The sequence below is a fragment of the Lissotriton vulgaris genome, chromosome 2_1, assembly GCF_964263255.1.
Source record: "Lissotriton vulgaris chromosome 2_1, aLisVul1.2, whole genome shotgun sequence".
In the NCBI taxonomy this organism is placed as follows: Eukaryota; Metazoa; Chordata; class Amphibia; order Caudata; family Salamandridae; genus Lissotriton; species Lissotriton vulgaris.
In genome coordinates this window covers 947,513,476-947,530,771 of record NC_141687.1, presented here as the reverse complement: position 1 = coordinate 947,530,771, position 17,296 = coordinate 947,513,476, and the positions used below count along the sequence as shown (strand labels likewise).

Here is a 17,296-nt window from a genome sequence, read left to right as displayed (position 1 = left end):
TTATATCCAGATTTTCTGGTGCGATTCTGGTCCTCATTGATCTCTACTTCTCACCTCCTATTTAGGATCAGGAGCAAACATGGCAGCAAAAGTAAACATTAGTGCTCATGCTGTCCTTGGCTCATCAAAAGCAGAATCTAGTACATGTAGAGTAGGTTTCTGATGAATTGACTTTATTGTACTCTGTCTTCTCTTCAGGTTTGCTGAGGAGTATCTGAAGGAACCGGATCGGGGTTATGGAATGGGTGTTATCACAGTCTTCAAAAAGCTCTTGACCAACCAAAGCACCGATGTGTTTGAGCCAGCACGTGAACAGTTCGATGGCAAAGGCTCATATGGCAATGGTGCAGCTATGAGGGTAGTTGGCATTCCACTCGCTTATCCTGATATCAAGGATGTGAAAAAGGTTAGTACATACATTTGTTCTTCAATTGGCATGATGTGAGGTGCTTGCCTGTTCCAAAGTGAATCTCTACTAGGTTGAACATATAGGGCCCTTATGGGAAATCTGGAGCCTGCTAGACATGCTGGTCCTTCTGATTTCTACAATTTTTTTGGGAAGGTTTAGTCACGTCATCAAAGCACTACTGGTCCTGTTGGTGACTATGGCCTGTTATGTATGTTCTGATCTCCCATTTAAGAGTCTTATCAACTTATTCAGTGCCATCCAAATTTACTTCTGTATTTATAGATGATCTACTTTGGTATACACTGTTGCACGTTCTCCTGTGCAGTTGACTGTATAGCCTTGTATTTTTTTGGAGATGGACATGTCACTACCTGTGCCCTCTCCACCACCGTCGCCCTCAAAACTTGAAAAATAAAAGATAATAAAATGAGCTTATTATTATTTTCAAGGTTCTGAGCGCTGTGCGAGTCTTGGGGGCGGGGCCATCGCAAGGGCAGTGTCAGAGGGAGTGGTCGCACTGTGATCAGTGCGCATGTCGGTTTGGACAGCCATCTCAGGCCAGCCAAATCGACCTGCGCAGTGAGCTGTCACCAACTTAGCTGCATGCTGTGTTGGAGACAGCAAAGCACAGGCTCCCAGTTCCTATGGGAGCGCAATTTTCCAGCGCTCCGGCCAATCTTGACGTTGCATTCAAACATGAAAGCAGCAGCAGGATTGGCTGTAGTGGAGGCTGTGAGCCTGTGCTTCTGCGAGGGACATGGAAAAGAGCGTTACGGAAGATAAATTGTTTTTTATTTCTTATCTGTTTCCCCTCCCTGCCCCCCTACCTGTCCATCGTCCTCCCCTGAGCCCCGCCACTCTGCCCGCACACTAGCCACCACTGGCCTTAACCCCCCTTCAGGTGCAAGGCTGGTCCATTTACCTCCATTTCTGGATGAGAGTTGTGGAGAAATAGCCCATTAAGTGCTTGAGCAGCTGAGGGTGCTTGTCTCACATCCCAGGCTCTTGATGCTAGAATATTACAGTAGTCCAAAGCTATTACAGCAGCACGACTGTTAACTGTGTGCTGCATAAAGGGCGTTAAAGTGAACCGCATTTTCGCTCTATGAGGTTCATTTCCAACACTGGATGTATGCAAATGGTATAAAAGCTTAATGACACTAGGCCTTTGATAAGAGCCCACTGTTATGTGTTGGAAAGCATTTTGTTCACCCTCACCAGAGGTGCATGTGTGATGCTTTTCAGGCCTAATACCTATCTTTTTTATGTCTTTGGTTTTCATACCTTATTTTGTGACAGGTTGCAAAGATCAGTGGCCAACTGACCCACGCTGCTTCACTGGGCTACAACGGTGGCATTCTTCAAGCCCTGGCTGTGCACTATGCTCTGCAGGGTGAGCCGAGCAACAGTTTTCTGGATCAGCTTATCAGCAATATGGAAACTGTGGAAGGAGACGAAAAGTCACTGGCTGATGCTAAAGAGTAAGTGAGTAGGCGGAAGGAGTGGGGTCTGAATTGGTAACACCCCTGTTCCAAAGCACACAAAAAGACTTGTGTTCACACCTAGCCAACTTCTGGCTCTCAGTCCTCCGATCCAACAAGACTGCATCCTACTCTCTGCAGAAAACATAGTGGTGGAACAATGTCCCTGTTGCAACTTTTCTCCTGCCACTTCCCAGTCACGTTTCCTTACTTTACCGGGTAATACACATAATACTCACTGGGCAGCCATCCTCAACAAAGACTTCTCGTTCCTCAGCACCAACTGTTGATCACTCCCCAGCACAAAGTCGATATTTTCGACCTCCTGCTCTACGAACAACCTTACGTGCTGTTCCTGACAGAGCTGTGGCTCCATGAGAGCGCAGGCCCTGACGTTGCAGCAGCGCTACCACCCAACTATGCCATTGTCAGGAAGGATAGGGGGCCCAAACTGGGCGGGGGTATAGCTATTATCTTCAAAAAAGGTTTTCAGTGCAAATTTGAACCTATAGACATAACTAATTGTGAAACTGGCCTTAACCTCTAACTTCACTTTCTCTGGTCGATTGGTCTACTGCCCTCCGGGGCCCCCAACTTCCTGGTCTGCATCCTTTCCCAGTTTCATAACCCCCCCTGCTCATGAGCTCTACTAATTTCTCGCTCCTGGCCGATCTAAACTTACATCTAGAGGATCTCTCCAACTCAACTTGCATCAACTTTGTTTCTGACTTAGCCGCCATGAATATTCATCTACTAAACTGAGGCCCCACACACAAAGCAGGCCACCTTGTTGACAGTCTATCCTGCATTACCCATATCCTGGTCAGACCACTTCTTATCTAAATTCAGCCTCACTCCCCTTCACAACTCCATGTCTTCGTTCCCTTCCCTTAAGGTTCCAAAAAGAGACTGGACAAAATTTGACTGGAATGGCCTCAACAATCTCTTATGCTCCAATATACCCATGTCTGATCTGAAGGTAAAGGCGCTCTCTGACAGCGTACATACTTGGCTTTCTAATGCCTTAGGCTCCTATCTTCTCCTCACTAATAAAAAAAGTTCAACAATCACCGTCCTCCTCGATGGTACACCGAAATCCTAAAAAAAGAGAAAGCTAAGTGTAAATCATTAGCACGGAAATGGCGAAGAGACTACGCTCATGAATCCAAGAATGTCTATAAAAAGGCAAAAAAATTATACCACAACCTCTGTAATTCCGTATGTGCCAAGTTCGTTTCTACAACCATCTCTAAAGCTGTGAACTGTTAAAAAAACACTTTTTGGCCTAGTCAGGGAGCTTGCCGGCTCAGAGACCTTAGCAAGTCCTCCGCCTCTTAACAAACGCCCGTGCAAGGACCTTGCCCTCTTTTTTTAATCACAAAATTGAGAAAATCTATCTGGATATCGCGATCTCGCATGTTAGCAGTCTGCTTCTGTCACAGTCCAGAATCAACCCCCAGATAACACTCTCTCCCCACTCGACAGGCTCAACCCGCACTGAACCATACATTGAACCCGATGTCCCTACTTCCTATCTGGATTCCTGGCCCCTTCTTAATGAAGTGTCAGGTGTAGGGTGCCTACAAGGGGTTTTGTTCAAACAATAATGTTTTTCAGATTAAAGTTAAATAGGTTTCAATATCTCCAAATTTTGAATTAATCTGAATGCATTTCATAACAGCCTTAATCAATTGCTACTGTTCAGGCAATAAATGCAATGAGAATCAAATCAACAAACACAGGATTATCTTTTGATAAATATCTTTCTTGTTTATATTTAAAAAATGTATTAATAGGGTACATTCAACAATTAAAGTTGATTTCAATGCTTACAGATGAAGAAGGTCCAAAACATTTTATCCTATAATTCCATCTGTAAAAAAGTCCAATCCAAAATACACTGAAACATGGAGAAATGGACTGTGTAGTCGACGTTTCGGTCTTCTATCGTTTCACTCCCTCAGGCCATTTTATAAAAATCAAATGGGAGAATAATGAACCCCACGAATACAAGGTCTGATGTATTTTCTTTGTCACACAGGTTATCTTCAATTTTGACAATATTTAGAATAAAAATGACACGACTGTAATTAAATGCATTGTGTTCTTTTAGGGATCACAGGTATATGCAAACTTTGTTGTCTTGAAGATGGTCTGAGGGAGTGAAACGATAGAAGACCAAAACGTCGACTACACAGTCCATTTCTCCATATTTCAATGTATTTTAAGTGACTGACTGTTTTATTGATGAAAGATATATGTCACTTTATGATTTTATTTGGATTGGACTTTTTTACGGATGAATTATAGGATAAAATGTTTTGTACCGTCTTCATCTGTAAGCATTGAAATCAACTATAATTGTTGAATGTATCCTATTAATTAATTTTTAAATATAAACAAGAAAGATATTTATCAAAAGATAATCCAGTGTTTGTTGTTGTTGTTTTGATTCTCATTGCATTTATTGCCTGAGCAGTAGCAATTGATTAAGGCTGTTTTGAAATTCTTTCAGATTGGTTCAAAATTGGAGATATTGAAACCTATTTAACTTTAATCTGAAAAAAATTATTGTTTGAACAAAACCCCTTTAGGCACCCTACACCTGACACTATAAGAATTGCCCAAGCCCTTAAGGGTATGTTGGCTTCTTAATGAAGACTCCCTCAAAATCCTCCTAGATAATGTGAAGTCCGACTCCCATAAGGATCCTTCACCAATTTCAATACTCGGGTAGCATGAACCTCCCCATCTGCGTGTCATCCTGAACGTCTTAATACCTCTTTACTTGAATCCACAGTCCCTTCTCACTGGAAACACACCATGGTGACCCCTCTCCTAAAGAAGCCCGCCGTGGACCCCGACATACTCTCCAATTACCGACTTATCTCCCTTTTGCCGGCCTTCTCTAAAATTCTGGAGAAACACGTCCATTCCCATCGCTCCCAGTTTGTTGAAACCAACAAAATCCTCCACCCATCTCAATCTGGTTTTCTGAGCTGGATTTTACACAGAAACAACATTGTTGGGTGTTACGGAGAGGTTGCGACATCATCTGGATGTTGGAGACACTGTTGCTCTCATACTGTTAGACCTCAGCGCAGCGTTTGACACATATCTCACCCTATACTAATCAACACGCTGAGGTCACTTAGCATCTGTGGATCAGCCTTAGACTGGCTTATCTCTTTTTTAGCTAACCGCACCTTCCAAATTTTCTCTGCCACTGCTAGTTCTGACATTCACGTCTCACCCTATGGGGTGCCCGAGGGCTCCATCCTTCACCCGTTGCTTTTTAAAATATACGTCAGACCACTAGCCGACATTGGCGAAGGTGCTGGACTGACAATGTTTACATACGCCCACAACTCCCAGATTATTTACTCTCTCTATCTAATACTAATCCCAGCACAACATCTCTCCTTCAGCTAGGTCTTGGGAAAATTGCTACATGGATGAACCATAACCAATTCAAACTTAATGACAATAAAACTGAGGTCTTGATCCTTGCCAAGTACAAAGATCTCTGGGGCCCACTTCACTGGCCTGATGTGATGGGTGCACTCCCTCGGTCGTCCAGCCATGTTCGCAGCTTAGGCGTAACCATGGACGACTTGCTGACCATGCACCAACAAGCAGTCAAAGTTGCTGCCACCTGCCTCACCATCTTGAAATGGCTTACGAATATCTTCTGGATGCTGCCAGATGCTACCCAGAGAACAGTAGTTCAAGCCCTTATCACCTCAAGACTTGACTACGGAAATGTTCTATACCTTGGCTCAAACAAGGCGGTGACTCGTAGGTTGCAGTTGGTACAGAACTCTGCAGCAAGACTACTCTGCAGGGTTCCCAAAGCCACCTCCATCTCCAGCTACCTCCGTGGCCTGCTTTGGCGCAGGGTGGAGAACCATATTAAGTTCAAAGCCCTGAGCTACATATTCAAAATCAAGAGGCACAGCATCACAGGATCTGCAATCTCTTGTCAGCCCCTATGTTCCAACTCACCACCCCCGTTCTGCAACTCACAAAAACTTTACTGTACCCAGATTCAAACTTTCTAGGATGGGTGGCAGGTCTTTCACATTTCTTGGCCCCACCCTCTGGAACTCTCTTCCCCTGGCTATCCGCAAAGAAAATATTTACACCCGTTTCCGCAGATCCCTGAAGACTTGGTTATTTATCTCATAATCTCAACAAACTTCCACTTTTTTCACCCAGTCCATCATGGCGCTGGGAAACCTTTTTTGGGTAGCTGTTGCGCCCTATAAATTAAATAAATAAATAAAGGTTAATGTCTCCTTGTGACACTTTGTCTTGGTGTATATCCCTATTTTGTGTGGGTGAGTGAGGCGGAGCATACTGCCAACCCTCCTGATTCAGACAGGAGAGAACCAATTTCGAGGCTAGTCTCCCGCCTCCCGCATGCACAAAAGCGATTCCTCTGCCGGCTTCAGCTGACAAGGCCTGGTCTTGTGTAACTCGGAGTAACCTGCTCCTCCAGGCCAATACACAACACTTCCATCACTTTCCCTCTGCCTGCCATAGCCATTTCTCTGTGCTTACATTTGCATTTCTAATATCCGATCCTGCAGCAGCAGACTTGCAAATCTCATACACGTCAGTAACCTGATTCAAGCCCCAATAGAATGCAGTGGGGGAAATACATTCTCCTGATGTTTTTCTCTTAAGAAATCTCCCACTTTTATCAAAATTGGCATGTATAGGAGGGTGTCCCTTGCAGGTGTATGAAAGGTTTGTTCGCAGGTATTTGAGCTTTGAGAAAAGTAAATGCTTATTCATGACTCTGAGTTTGAACTGATAGGATAGGCATTCTTCATGCTTTGAGTGAGAATATTTTTCAAGAAGAAAATGCCTTCATTTCGTTCCGATCAAATGATTGCAGACTTTTTTTTGTACACTTTAAAATACCTCAATTTTTTTTGCGGACCCTAAATATATATTTAAGAGTGCTAACGGAGCAGTGGACTTTCACAACATTAATAAACACTAATGAATGTATTTGAATACACAGCATAAGATGGGGCATTCAGGTGGTTTGGGCCACTGACTAACAACACCCCCTTTACAAACAAATGCGATATTGAATACATTCTGTCAAGCAGAGCCCAGACCGATCTCATGCATAGCATGGGGCCAGATTGTTATCTTCATGAATCAAGAAGTTATCTTAACAAATCAAGAAGTGGAAATAATTTAGATGGTGCTAGTGGCCAATGCCTTGCGTGGACAGGAGTCCTAGGTAAGCTTTCTGCTTTTTTGATGATACTCCAGCTTTAACTTTGCATTCAGAAACTTTTTATATGTGTTCGTGTTTTGTACAGTGCTGATTCTTCATTTGTCACCCATTTTGCAACGTTTGGAATCTGGAAGTCAGATTCAGATTATTGTCCTCCTGAGGAAGGTTGGGGAGTCTGGTATTCATCCTGGAGATTTGTAACATCTGATCTTGCTGACTGAGTTTTTACTTGTGGACTGAGGTCTTATCCCTTCCTCTTTGTGAGGGCATTGTGGTGCTCCTCCATAGACTGAATTGTTGGAATTTGGGTGGAAATGTACCATTGCTCGGGAGCTTGATTCTGCAAGTCTTGTGAGTGATTTAGAGAACTCTTCTCAGCGTTAGAAGTTGAGAAAAAGAGCTCTGGATTAATCTTGATTGCAAGGATTTCCACTTTCTGGGTTGTGCTCAATTCCTGCGAACAATAGAAAGGGAGATATATTGGGAATGTGTCTAGAGTTATCAACATCTGAGTTTTGGTGCCACTCCGACTAACTAGGTTATCCCTCATTGGTAGTGAGTAGCTGAGCTAGGTAGGATGTTTTTGCTTTCATTTGATACCCAAAGGTTAAAGTATTAGAGTATTGTTTGCATTCATGTTGAATGTAGTTGGTGGCTTTACCAAGGGTCACATGTAAATGATGAAATGTTGTGGTGTGGTGCACATCCTTGGGTTTGACCAACACTTTGGTTGTTACCAGTTCTCATTATGAAGCAGTACATAAAAGGTTATGTGCTCGCGCTCTATTGTCAACAGTACAGAGTAAAACTTATTAGGGCTGCTACTAGGGATAATAATGACGTCTATCTACAGTCATAAATAACGTAGTCAAACCACATTAACAAAATTGCATACAATTTATCCCGAGCAAAATCAAACAGTGTTTTTGTTATCAATTCTAGCCCTGATGAAGTCTAAATGCATAGATTGCTTAAATTAGATGAAACACGTGTTGGCTAGCAATCAAAGAGACGCTGTAACGAACATTAAAGAAGAAGACTGACACCATATTTGGAACATGATGCTTTATTTGATAGTTGTTCTGTACACTGTTTGATTTTGCTCGGGATAAATTGTATTCAATTTTGTTACCAGTTCTCGTATGCTGACTCTGATCTTACAAGAAGACTCAGAACTACTCTAGCCCCACTCGGACATCTTAGCTCTTTTCTCCAGGCGATTTGTAGAGTCTTGCATTGACTGCATCATATTCTGCTGACAGACTTGATGATCGTTTTTTCACTGGTATTAGCCAGTGGGTGTTTGGTAATTCTGAGAAGCCTGACTCCTCCAAGCTGGTCTTGTAGAACATAGTTAGCTTCCCAGAGGTTTGGGTTTGTGGGAGTCCTCACCCTCCAGGTTCTTGGAAAGGAATTCCATGTGGGATGATAGTTTGACAGGCCTCGGATGTTTGCTGTGGGATGTCTCGACTGATGCCTCTTGAGAGGATATATGTGCCTGCTTGAAAGTGTATATATGCCAGATGTATCAATATGGTTGTTGAAGCAGAGCTGTGGTCAGATGGCAGATCAAATGTATTGGTCTTTGCTGCTGCATGAAAAGCTTAGGTCAGGTTAACTAGTGTGAGAAGCGACAGGGAACCTTGAGGCTTAGTGGTGGTATGAGTTATAGCTTGATTTTTCGAGGTTTCCCTTGATTTCTTGTATTTTCTCCTGTTTTTGCCTTTGAATATGTGTTTTTAGACTTTGGGAGAGGATTGAAAATTTGAATGCTAGCTATTGGGAATAAGAAAGGCTCCCTTTCATGCTTTACGGTCGGTCAGATGACTATATGATTCGGTTAAGAGCAGCTTATGAAACTTAAAAATAAATGTTCAACAACCCTGCCTGTGCTATGTAAGCCAAGATGTGCATTCAGACAGAAATCATGTTTTAACCATCCACTGATTTGGATAGGAGCCTTCAAAAAGGTTACTCTGGGAACTACCACTAATGGACTAAACTTCTGAATTGCAAATTCCTAATTGCGATTCATAGCAAATCGCAATTTGTAATGTAAGAAAACATAAACATTTTAATAGCGATTCCTAATGTGCCGCAAATTTACCTACCTCATCAATATTATCGAAGTAGGTGGCAATTTGCGACCCATTAGGAATTACAGCCATCACAGGGATGGTGGCCTGCTGGCAGGTGTTGAAAAATCATAAAAATCTTACTAGACCTGCAAGTCTAGTGACTTAAATCCACTCAACATAATTGTAAAGCTCTTGACCCCTAATCTGATTTTAAATGATGTGATCCTGATTAAATATTTTAATTCACTGAGCGCCATTTTCTTCATCCTCACGTATGAGAGGACCTTCAAATATACTAGTTCAGCATGTCTGCTGTACAAAAACTCTTTTGTTTGATTTAATAGACTAAACCTTTGCTGCATAAATAATACAAATCTAGCCACATGTCGAATGCTCATGACCCCCGACTTGCCTTCTAGTTCATTAACAGCATTGTCATCAGAGCAGAGTGTAGGCAATTTTTGTTTCATGTTTAAATCCTATCACTTTTTATAAATACATAAATAAAGCATGAAGTAGTAGCACACTGTCATTTGCAAATCAGATTTCACATTGAAATGGCCACAACATTTCCCACTGACTTGCGGGTTTACTGATTAAACGATATAGTATACCAATAGTAATGTTTGTAAATCGAGTTTCTGTAAATGTCATTTGCACGTCACTAAGTAAAGTGTTCTGATTTGTTTTGCTCCTATTTAAATCTTTGTTTGCATCACACTTCTCAATTGCAAAATAAGTGCTTTCGCAATTCCTGATCTATTTTGAAATATTGCAATATTCATTTACAAGCTATTTCAATGTGATGGAAAAAACTGACATGTTCTAGCCTTTTGTTTCACAGTGAATGTCGGACAGCTCATTTGACAAAAACTTGTAACTGTTGTTAGAGAAAGGAAATAAAACTAAATTTTCGAAGCAGCAATTATTAAAAAGACAAACTGACATTTGACCTCTTTCATTGAACAGACAGAAAATGTGTCAAGATAAAAACCAGATTTAAAGGCCTTTTTATTTCTGAATGAGTAGAACACTTGTTCCTTTCCAGATTGTGCTCACTCGCCAGAATGGACCAGTAGGTGTTAAAAATAGCTTGACCTGGGCAGTTAGAATTTTGGAGGCCTGTGTGCTGGGGTCAGAAGACCACCAAGTCTGTGATTGCTTTCAAATAAATCTTTTTTAAAGAAATGCAGCCTGTTTTTCTTAAAAGGAAAATGGGATGCGTTTCAAAAAAATAAATAAAGTTTTCTTTTCATTTTTTTAAGAGTAAGCAGTGGTCCGTAGGACTCTCAAAAATGTTTTTACCTACTATTCTCTAAAGGGCCATTTGCGAATAGGTTACCACAATTTTTCAAATAGCAGTATATTGCAAATGTTTTGCCACCTCATTTCACACACACACACCACTCCAATTTGGTATTTGGAATGGACGCTCTAAACACACCGCTTCCTAACTCCGAATTGCAAACCCAGTTTTCGATTTGGTAATAGGTTACCGATTCGCAAATTGGGATTTGTACGTTTGAAACAACCTTTTTAGGTCTGCACACTGCAACGCTAGGCGCAAGACTTCTTGTAGAGGGGTTTGAAAACGTACCTAGGAATCGCACACGCACAAGCATGTGCTTTTCCTTTTGGCCCACGCTATTGGCCTTCGCCTGCGTCTTATTAAGAAAAACAGCATGCAATTGGCCAAATGCGGGCGCATTGCTCCGCCCATGGCCTATTGGTGTCGGTTACCCGCAGGCCCGACATCGGTTTTCAATTATAGTGCACAGAGGTGTGCGCGATAATGGGAAACGGATGCCTCTCTTTTGCGAAGGGTCAGAGACGGGGGATGAAGGAAGAGCCCCGCAGCGGCAGACCGGGCAGTTTCTTATTTCAGCCTCTCTTTTGTGAAGGGTCAGAAATGGGGGCTGCGGCATCAAGTGGCATCAAGGTGCCGCAAGATTTCTTTTCTTAGATGAACCTCGGCTGAAGGTCTGACACAAGACTCTGAGGCACGTGGCACCTGTTTGTTCAGACTGTCTTCTTTCCAACGGTTTGATATTTATGCCGCGGGAGGGTGGTAGATTCCATGGGTGGAAAATGACTGAGGCTAGGTTGGGTCTTTCTGCAAGATACTTTGAAGCAAACAGGTCAGAGATTTATTTATTTATTTATTTGCGGTTTTTATAGAGCGCATCAATCATCCCAAGGGATATCACGGCGCTAAGAGCCAGAGAAGCTACTGAGGTGAAATGCTGAAACTTATGGCTTGGGGAAAAGATACGTTTTGAGATTCCTTCTGAACTGAAGATAGTTGGTGGTGTGTCTTAGGTCGGGGGGGAGCTCGTTCCATCTTTTGGCTGCTAGGTGGGAAAAGGAACGTCCACCTGTTCTGACCTTATAAATGCGTTTAGGCTTCGCTAAGGCAGATTGGCATGATCGCAAGTTTCAGTTAGGTCTGTAGAATTCGATCCTTCCTTGGAGTATTGAAGGGCCTGTTCCATGTAGAGTCTTGTGGGCATGGCTGAGTAATTTGATATTGTATGATATGTATATATAATCCTAGCGTATCCCACTTGCGCTAATTGTGTGATCGTGTGCAAATCACCTTGTCTCCAAGTGCCTCTGTTTCTTTTTTGCCTCTCAAAAATAGTTCTTTGAAACCTGATTAACACCAGGATAATATTAGATATAAAAAGTGATAGTTTACGGAATCATCCCTTGTGCCCCGGGTCCTCCAGCTGGCTGAACAGGGAGTTGTAAAAAACTTTTCTTTGTTTTTGAGTCCCATTCAGAGTTCTTCTCATTGGCGGTTGTGCTTTCTGAAGCTTCACCCCCTGACTTGTTTAGTCTGTAAGCACTATTTGCGTAAATGCGTTTCTCCTGCTGCAGGCACGACATGCTTTCCTGCAACATTCAGCGCGTCATGCGCTCTTTCACTTACTAAGCAGCCCCGGACAAAGGCGGACGCTTCTTTGAATAGGTCTTGCATTTACAAGTGTGTTAATTATCAAAACATTTAAGTAAAATGCATTGTCATTTACAAGGCCAATAGCACAAACTCTTGCAAATGCGAAACCTATTGCATTGCAAATGCTTGTTTGTGTTTGCAAACGGGCTGATTCTGCTTATCGGCCCGTTTTGGACTATAAAAAGCCTCTGTACATGTGGCCCTCAATCTGGAATTGTGACTTTTTTAGGTGTAGAATTAAGAAAAAAAAATGATTAATCATGGGCAGTATCTGCTTATAGACAGCAATCTTAATACATGGCCGATATACTCCAATAGTTAAGGTGTACTTTTTAGGTTTTTGTTTATTTCCAGTGTCCCCAGGCACTTAACATTAAAATATTTTCCAAGCAACCAGATTATGTTTTGAATCCATCCCCGGAATATGTGTGTGTCAGGCCATTCGGCATGGGGATGTTTGCAGCTGATTTGATTTTTCTAAATTCTAAGGACCTTGCACACAATGACCAGCATTTCTGAGTTTGTGACATGTACACTGACTCATTCTCTTTCAGCCCTCTTCCATTACTGGCATTTCAAGTGCCCTTCCATTGATTTGTAAAGCTCCTTTCTTCTCGCAGGCTGGATTTGGTAGAGTTTCCATTCACCAATCGATTGAAGAAGATAAAGGAGTTTGTGGAGAGGGGCCAGGTTTCGAAGGATGATGTGATCTCGGAGCTAGGTAGGTTTCTGTTCTGTCTGATTCTTATTTAAGACTTTATTATGCTTGTATTTTCATTGTTTACCTTTCGGACCTGGCTTTGTTGCATCTTTCTGAGTCTAGCAACCTTTTTGCATTAACTTCAAGGTCTCCAAAGGGAGCCAGACGGGCTTCTGGTAGAGCTTCAAAGCCCTTGGTGGTAAAAGGCTGTGGCTGAAGGAGCTGTACAGCCTTTAATAAGCAAGAGCTTGTGTTGAAAAACTTAACAGCCCTGAGAATAAGATAACCGTGTCTCTAGAATATATCCATAGGCAAAAGAGGGAGGGACTGACCACTGGAAGACTTTACATTTCAGAGTATTAAAGGATGGGTCTCTTTAATACCTACACTGTTTACACAATAATGGGGTTAGGCCGGTGAGAATTATGCAGCCTAGAGTACAAGACAGTCGAGTGTATGGAAAATCTGTGTGACTGGGAGAAGACCCGGCATGAGGACTCGCTGTACAGCCCAGAGAGGGCAGGGCCACTTTGGGAGCTTTACCTCTCAGAATCCTGGAAGGCTGGGCCTTTGGAAGAGACCCACAGACAAGAGTGCAAGAGAGCTGATCCTGGGCGAGCTGGTTTAACCAGAGGGGAGCGGGTTGGGCGAGAGGCATAGCTGCTGGCTCCCAGTGGGGGAGCGCTTAATCCTAAGAAGCTCTTGCACACAACGCGGGAAAGGTATTGGGAAGAGGAGATACAAAGCCTGAGTGAGAGTTGTTTGGATCTTAAGGAACGCCTTATCTCAGAGAGGGAGATGGCGGAGGAAGCTGCATGTTTGAAGTGGGAGAGACTGAGGTGGGGAGTGAAGGCACTGGCCCTGAAGGAGCCGTGCAGCCCAGACTAGGCAAAGCTGAGAATTGGAGAGCTGCCCAGGGAGAGTGCAGAGTGCTTGTTTGGTGCATCTACATATGAGGGAAGAGGTGTTGTGCAGCAGCCAGGGCGGCTGACTCGGGAACACTGGGGCTCACGGTTTGATCCCAGCGGCAGGTTAGCCCAGAGCCTTGTGACTCTGGGCAATAACTCGCTTAATCTTCCCAACGGCCCACAGCGCCGGGACACCTCGTCTGAGGTAGCTGCGCACTTTACAAATGCTGGATTATTATTATTATTCTGGGATTTGAGTTTGCTGCAGGCAGTGTTTGTTTTAATATATTGGAAATCAACCTTACAAACTGGCCCAAGACACCATAAAAAGGCCCACAAACAGCCAAAATACAGACCCACACACTAACCTGTCAGACCAGCCCTTCAGTACTGCCTGACTGTCCTATAGGCCAGTCCGATCCTGGCATTTTCCCTTTGACACTGTAAACAGTTGTCAGTACTTCGTATGGATTTATTATACTTGGAAAATTTAAAATATGCTGGAAATGTTGGTGTTTGGTACTTTTCTCACAGTGGCTGCAGTAGCCACTTTACCTGTCTGGAAGGAGTTTGGGCTTCCTTGGAAGGGGCCCGTTAGTCTTCAAAATCACCAGCAGTTATACAGGACACTAAACTTCTGGTTATTAGTTGCTGTGAGAGTGACCAGCCCATACAGACTAGTCCAGGCTTTTCAAAGAACTGTTGAGACTAAAGATATGTGCACATGTGGATAAAGGTAATATATTCGAACTCTACACATCTGTTAATTAATTAGGAGAGCTCTATAATGTACATATTGGATTTCAAGTATGCAACTGTTGCTGGTATGTAATGATTTTTCATAGTTTAATCATGTTGTATATGTAAATGGCCTGTTGTCAGTGCATCTCTTAATCCAGTGTCCCTCCAACTTGTTGGCTTTTTAGGAGGAAATCCCTAAGTAGTAAAACAAAAATACCCCAAAAAAGCTCAACTTTGTTACTGATGACAGACGTCTAGGGTTGTTTTTTACTAAATAGCTAGAACACATGTCATACCAATAGTATAGATGTTTCCATGCTGCATCGGTGCATAAACCCTGAGAGATGAGGATCCAGAAAGTGATGTGATTTGGGCATTTTTGCGATCCGACCCCTTTGTCTAGATTTTCTTTGAGTTGTCCGTTTGTATTTTTGATGGTTGCCTGAATCTATATGTGTGCTATATTTAAATGCTCCGGAGAATATACTGATTGTGAGATGAGTTTACGTTGGTGATCAGATTACCCTATTTCACAGTAGTTCTTTTCATTAACCAGGTAATGGCATTGCGGCGTTGGAGTCGGTGCCCACTGCAATCTACTCCTTTTTGCGCTGCATGAACCCCGACCCTGATATTCCAGAGGAATACAACAGTCTTCAGAGAACGATCATATACTGCATCTCCCTGGGTGGCGACACTGACACCATCGCGACAATGGCTGGAGCTATCGCTGGGGCCTACTACGGCGAGGAACTGGTGCCCTCCAGCTGGAAGCAAAGCTGCGAAGGGCATGAAGATGCTGAGAAGTGGGCTGAGGAACTGCATGAGCTGTATTCAAAACGGTGCCAAGGTACCGCCCCAGTGTAGTGTCCCTTGGCCTGACAAGCCATTCTGCCTTAAAACACCACTCAACATGGCTTTGCAACCGTGTGTGGTGCTGTTGGCACGTCAAGGGTTATTGAGGTGGTGTAGGATGAACAGGCGAGAAGCCCTGGAGCTTAGCGTAACTCAGCCAATGGTGGAGGCCACATCATCTCTCGCTCATGCTGGACCAGCAAGAGAAGCCTACAGCACAAGAAGGCGGACAACCGGAAGTAAACCTCAGAGACAATAGTCCAGGGAACAGTTTGATTACAGAAGTGTGGGGGTTTGTGCACCTCGTGTTTATTCACAGCACAGGCATGGTTGGGGTGGCATTTTTTTGCTACAGTGCTCCATGTGTGAATATAAATATGCCAGATGCGAATACTGGCCATAATCACACAGCCATTTGTTTTGAGGACCAGTTCATATATGGATAATCAAATTAGGAAAAAGCTCCTGTCAACGTCACTGCTGCAAGACTGCACACATTCTCTGATTATTGAAGCGGCCTTATTGTGTGTAGAAAGTTGTGAACATAGTGAGCCCTGGATAAAGTGCACAGTTTCGATGCGGAGACATGTGTTCCGGTTCATGTCACACAGCAGCAGTGACATTCACCATGGTCACGAGGGCGGACCCCTAATTCATTTTCATGATTATCGTCGAGATAAACATACATGCAAAGAATATAATTGAGATTGATTTACATAGTGGTTTTCCTGAAAATCGGGCATGTTTGGGGGTTTGTGAACCAGTTTTGGACATCCATCTCAAGGGCAGGCTACTTCAGTGGCTTGCAGGCATGGTTTAACAAGTGACCTTGGCAGGGAACGCCTATACCAGCAGTAGAACTGGGAACATCATCTTATGCAGCACCATCATGGCCAGAGCAGCCCCATACTCCTTTCTCTGATCCCGCATGTCAATCAGTGGAGCAATTCTCAAGCTCTGAAGTGACCAGACTGCTTTCTCCCTACCTGACTCCCATATTAAAGGTCCTACTGGGATAACTTTGTAAGTTAAGTGAAATGACTGCACTTAAACCATCAAGTTGTTCATCCTACTCACTGATTTAAAAAATGTATTTAAATTGCCTGTGCCCAAATTTTGCTTGGGGAGCGGTCACCCATTTCCGTTAATCCATAAGACCCTCCATATATTGTGACAGAAGCCATACTTTGGTTGTGACTGACTTCAGGGTGCTTCATGCAGTCAGCCACAACCAAAGTAGCGTTTCGGTCACAATATATAGCGGTTTCTATCAATGTTAAATGGTTAGTGCTTTGTGTCCGCCACTACATTTTCTAATTGCTACGATGGAGTTTAAAATTATGCGGCAAGGCTGTCATTAGGGAAGTCTACTTAGCACTGGTCTTTACTTTTATTCTTTGCTAATTGGGCATACCGCCCACAGGGTAAATATATAGTGTCCCATTCTTGTAGAGTAGGTGCTGACTGGCAACCACCAGCTCAAAGTAGCTAGTTCACGTCGCCCTGCAGCATAAGAATAAGGAGAATCAACCACCCCGTTGTACTGCAGGATTAACCTAGGTTACATGGCACAAGGTCAAGTTTTTGTAGAAGTGTTGGTTCGCTTTCCAAAATATATACATCTTTTATTAAAACACATGTAGTGCTTGACCATTGGATACTCCAACCAACAGTTAGCAGTGTTAAACAAAAACCGTATGAAATTGGTCTGAAAAGTCAGCAAGCAAACAAAGGCAGGCTGGTTGGACTAAAGTGAGAAATAAAAAATGCCACACGTGATAAAAAAAATTGCTGTCTTTAGGCAAATCAAATCTATGAAGGAAGACCCTTATAGATTTGATTCGCGCAAAGTGATTTTTAGTTTCGTGCAACATTTTTATGAAGTGAAATATTTGTTTGGCAAATTGG

The 17,296-nt window shown here is 43.0% G+C and overlaps 1 protein-coding gene across 1 annotated transcript in view; it reads left to right on the top strand.

The window, feature by feature from the left end:
* The window catches only part of ADPRS (ADP-ribosylserine hydrolase), a 59,868-nt gene extending 44,055 nt beyond the window's left edge, over window positions 1–15,813 (top strand). The window contains exons 3-6 of the mRNA XM_086956495.1: window positions 199–406; window positions 1,709–1,890; window positions 12,805–12,905; window positions 15,090–15,813. Of these exons, the coding sequence (XP_086812621.1) occupies window positions 199–406; window positions 1,709–1,890; window positions 12,805–12,905; window positions 15,090–15,400 (802 nt within the window). The 3' untranslated portion in view covers window positions 15,401–15,813. The remainder of the gene's footprint in view (window positions 1–198; window positions 407–1,708; window positions 1,891–12,804; window positions 12,906–15,089) is intronic.
* Window positions 15,814–17,296: the final 1,483 nt, after the last annotated feature.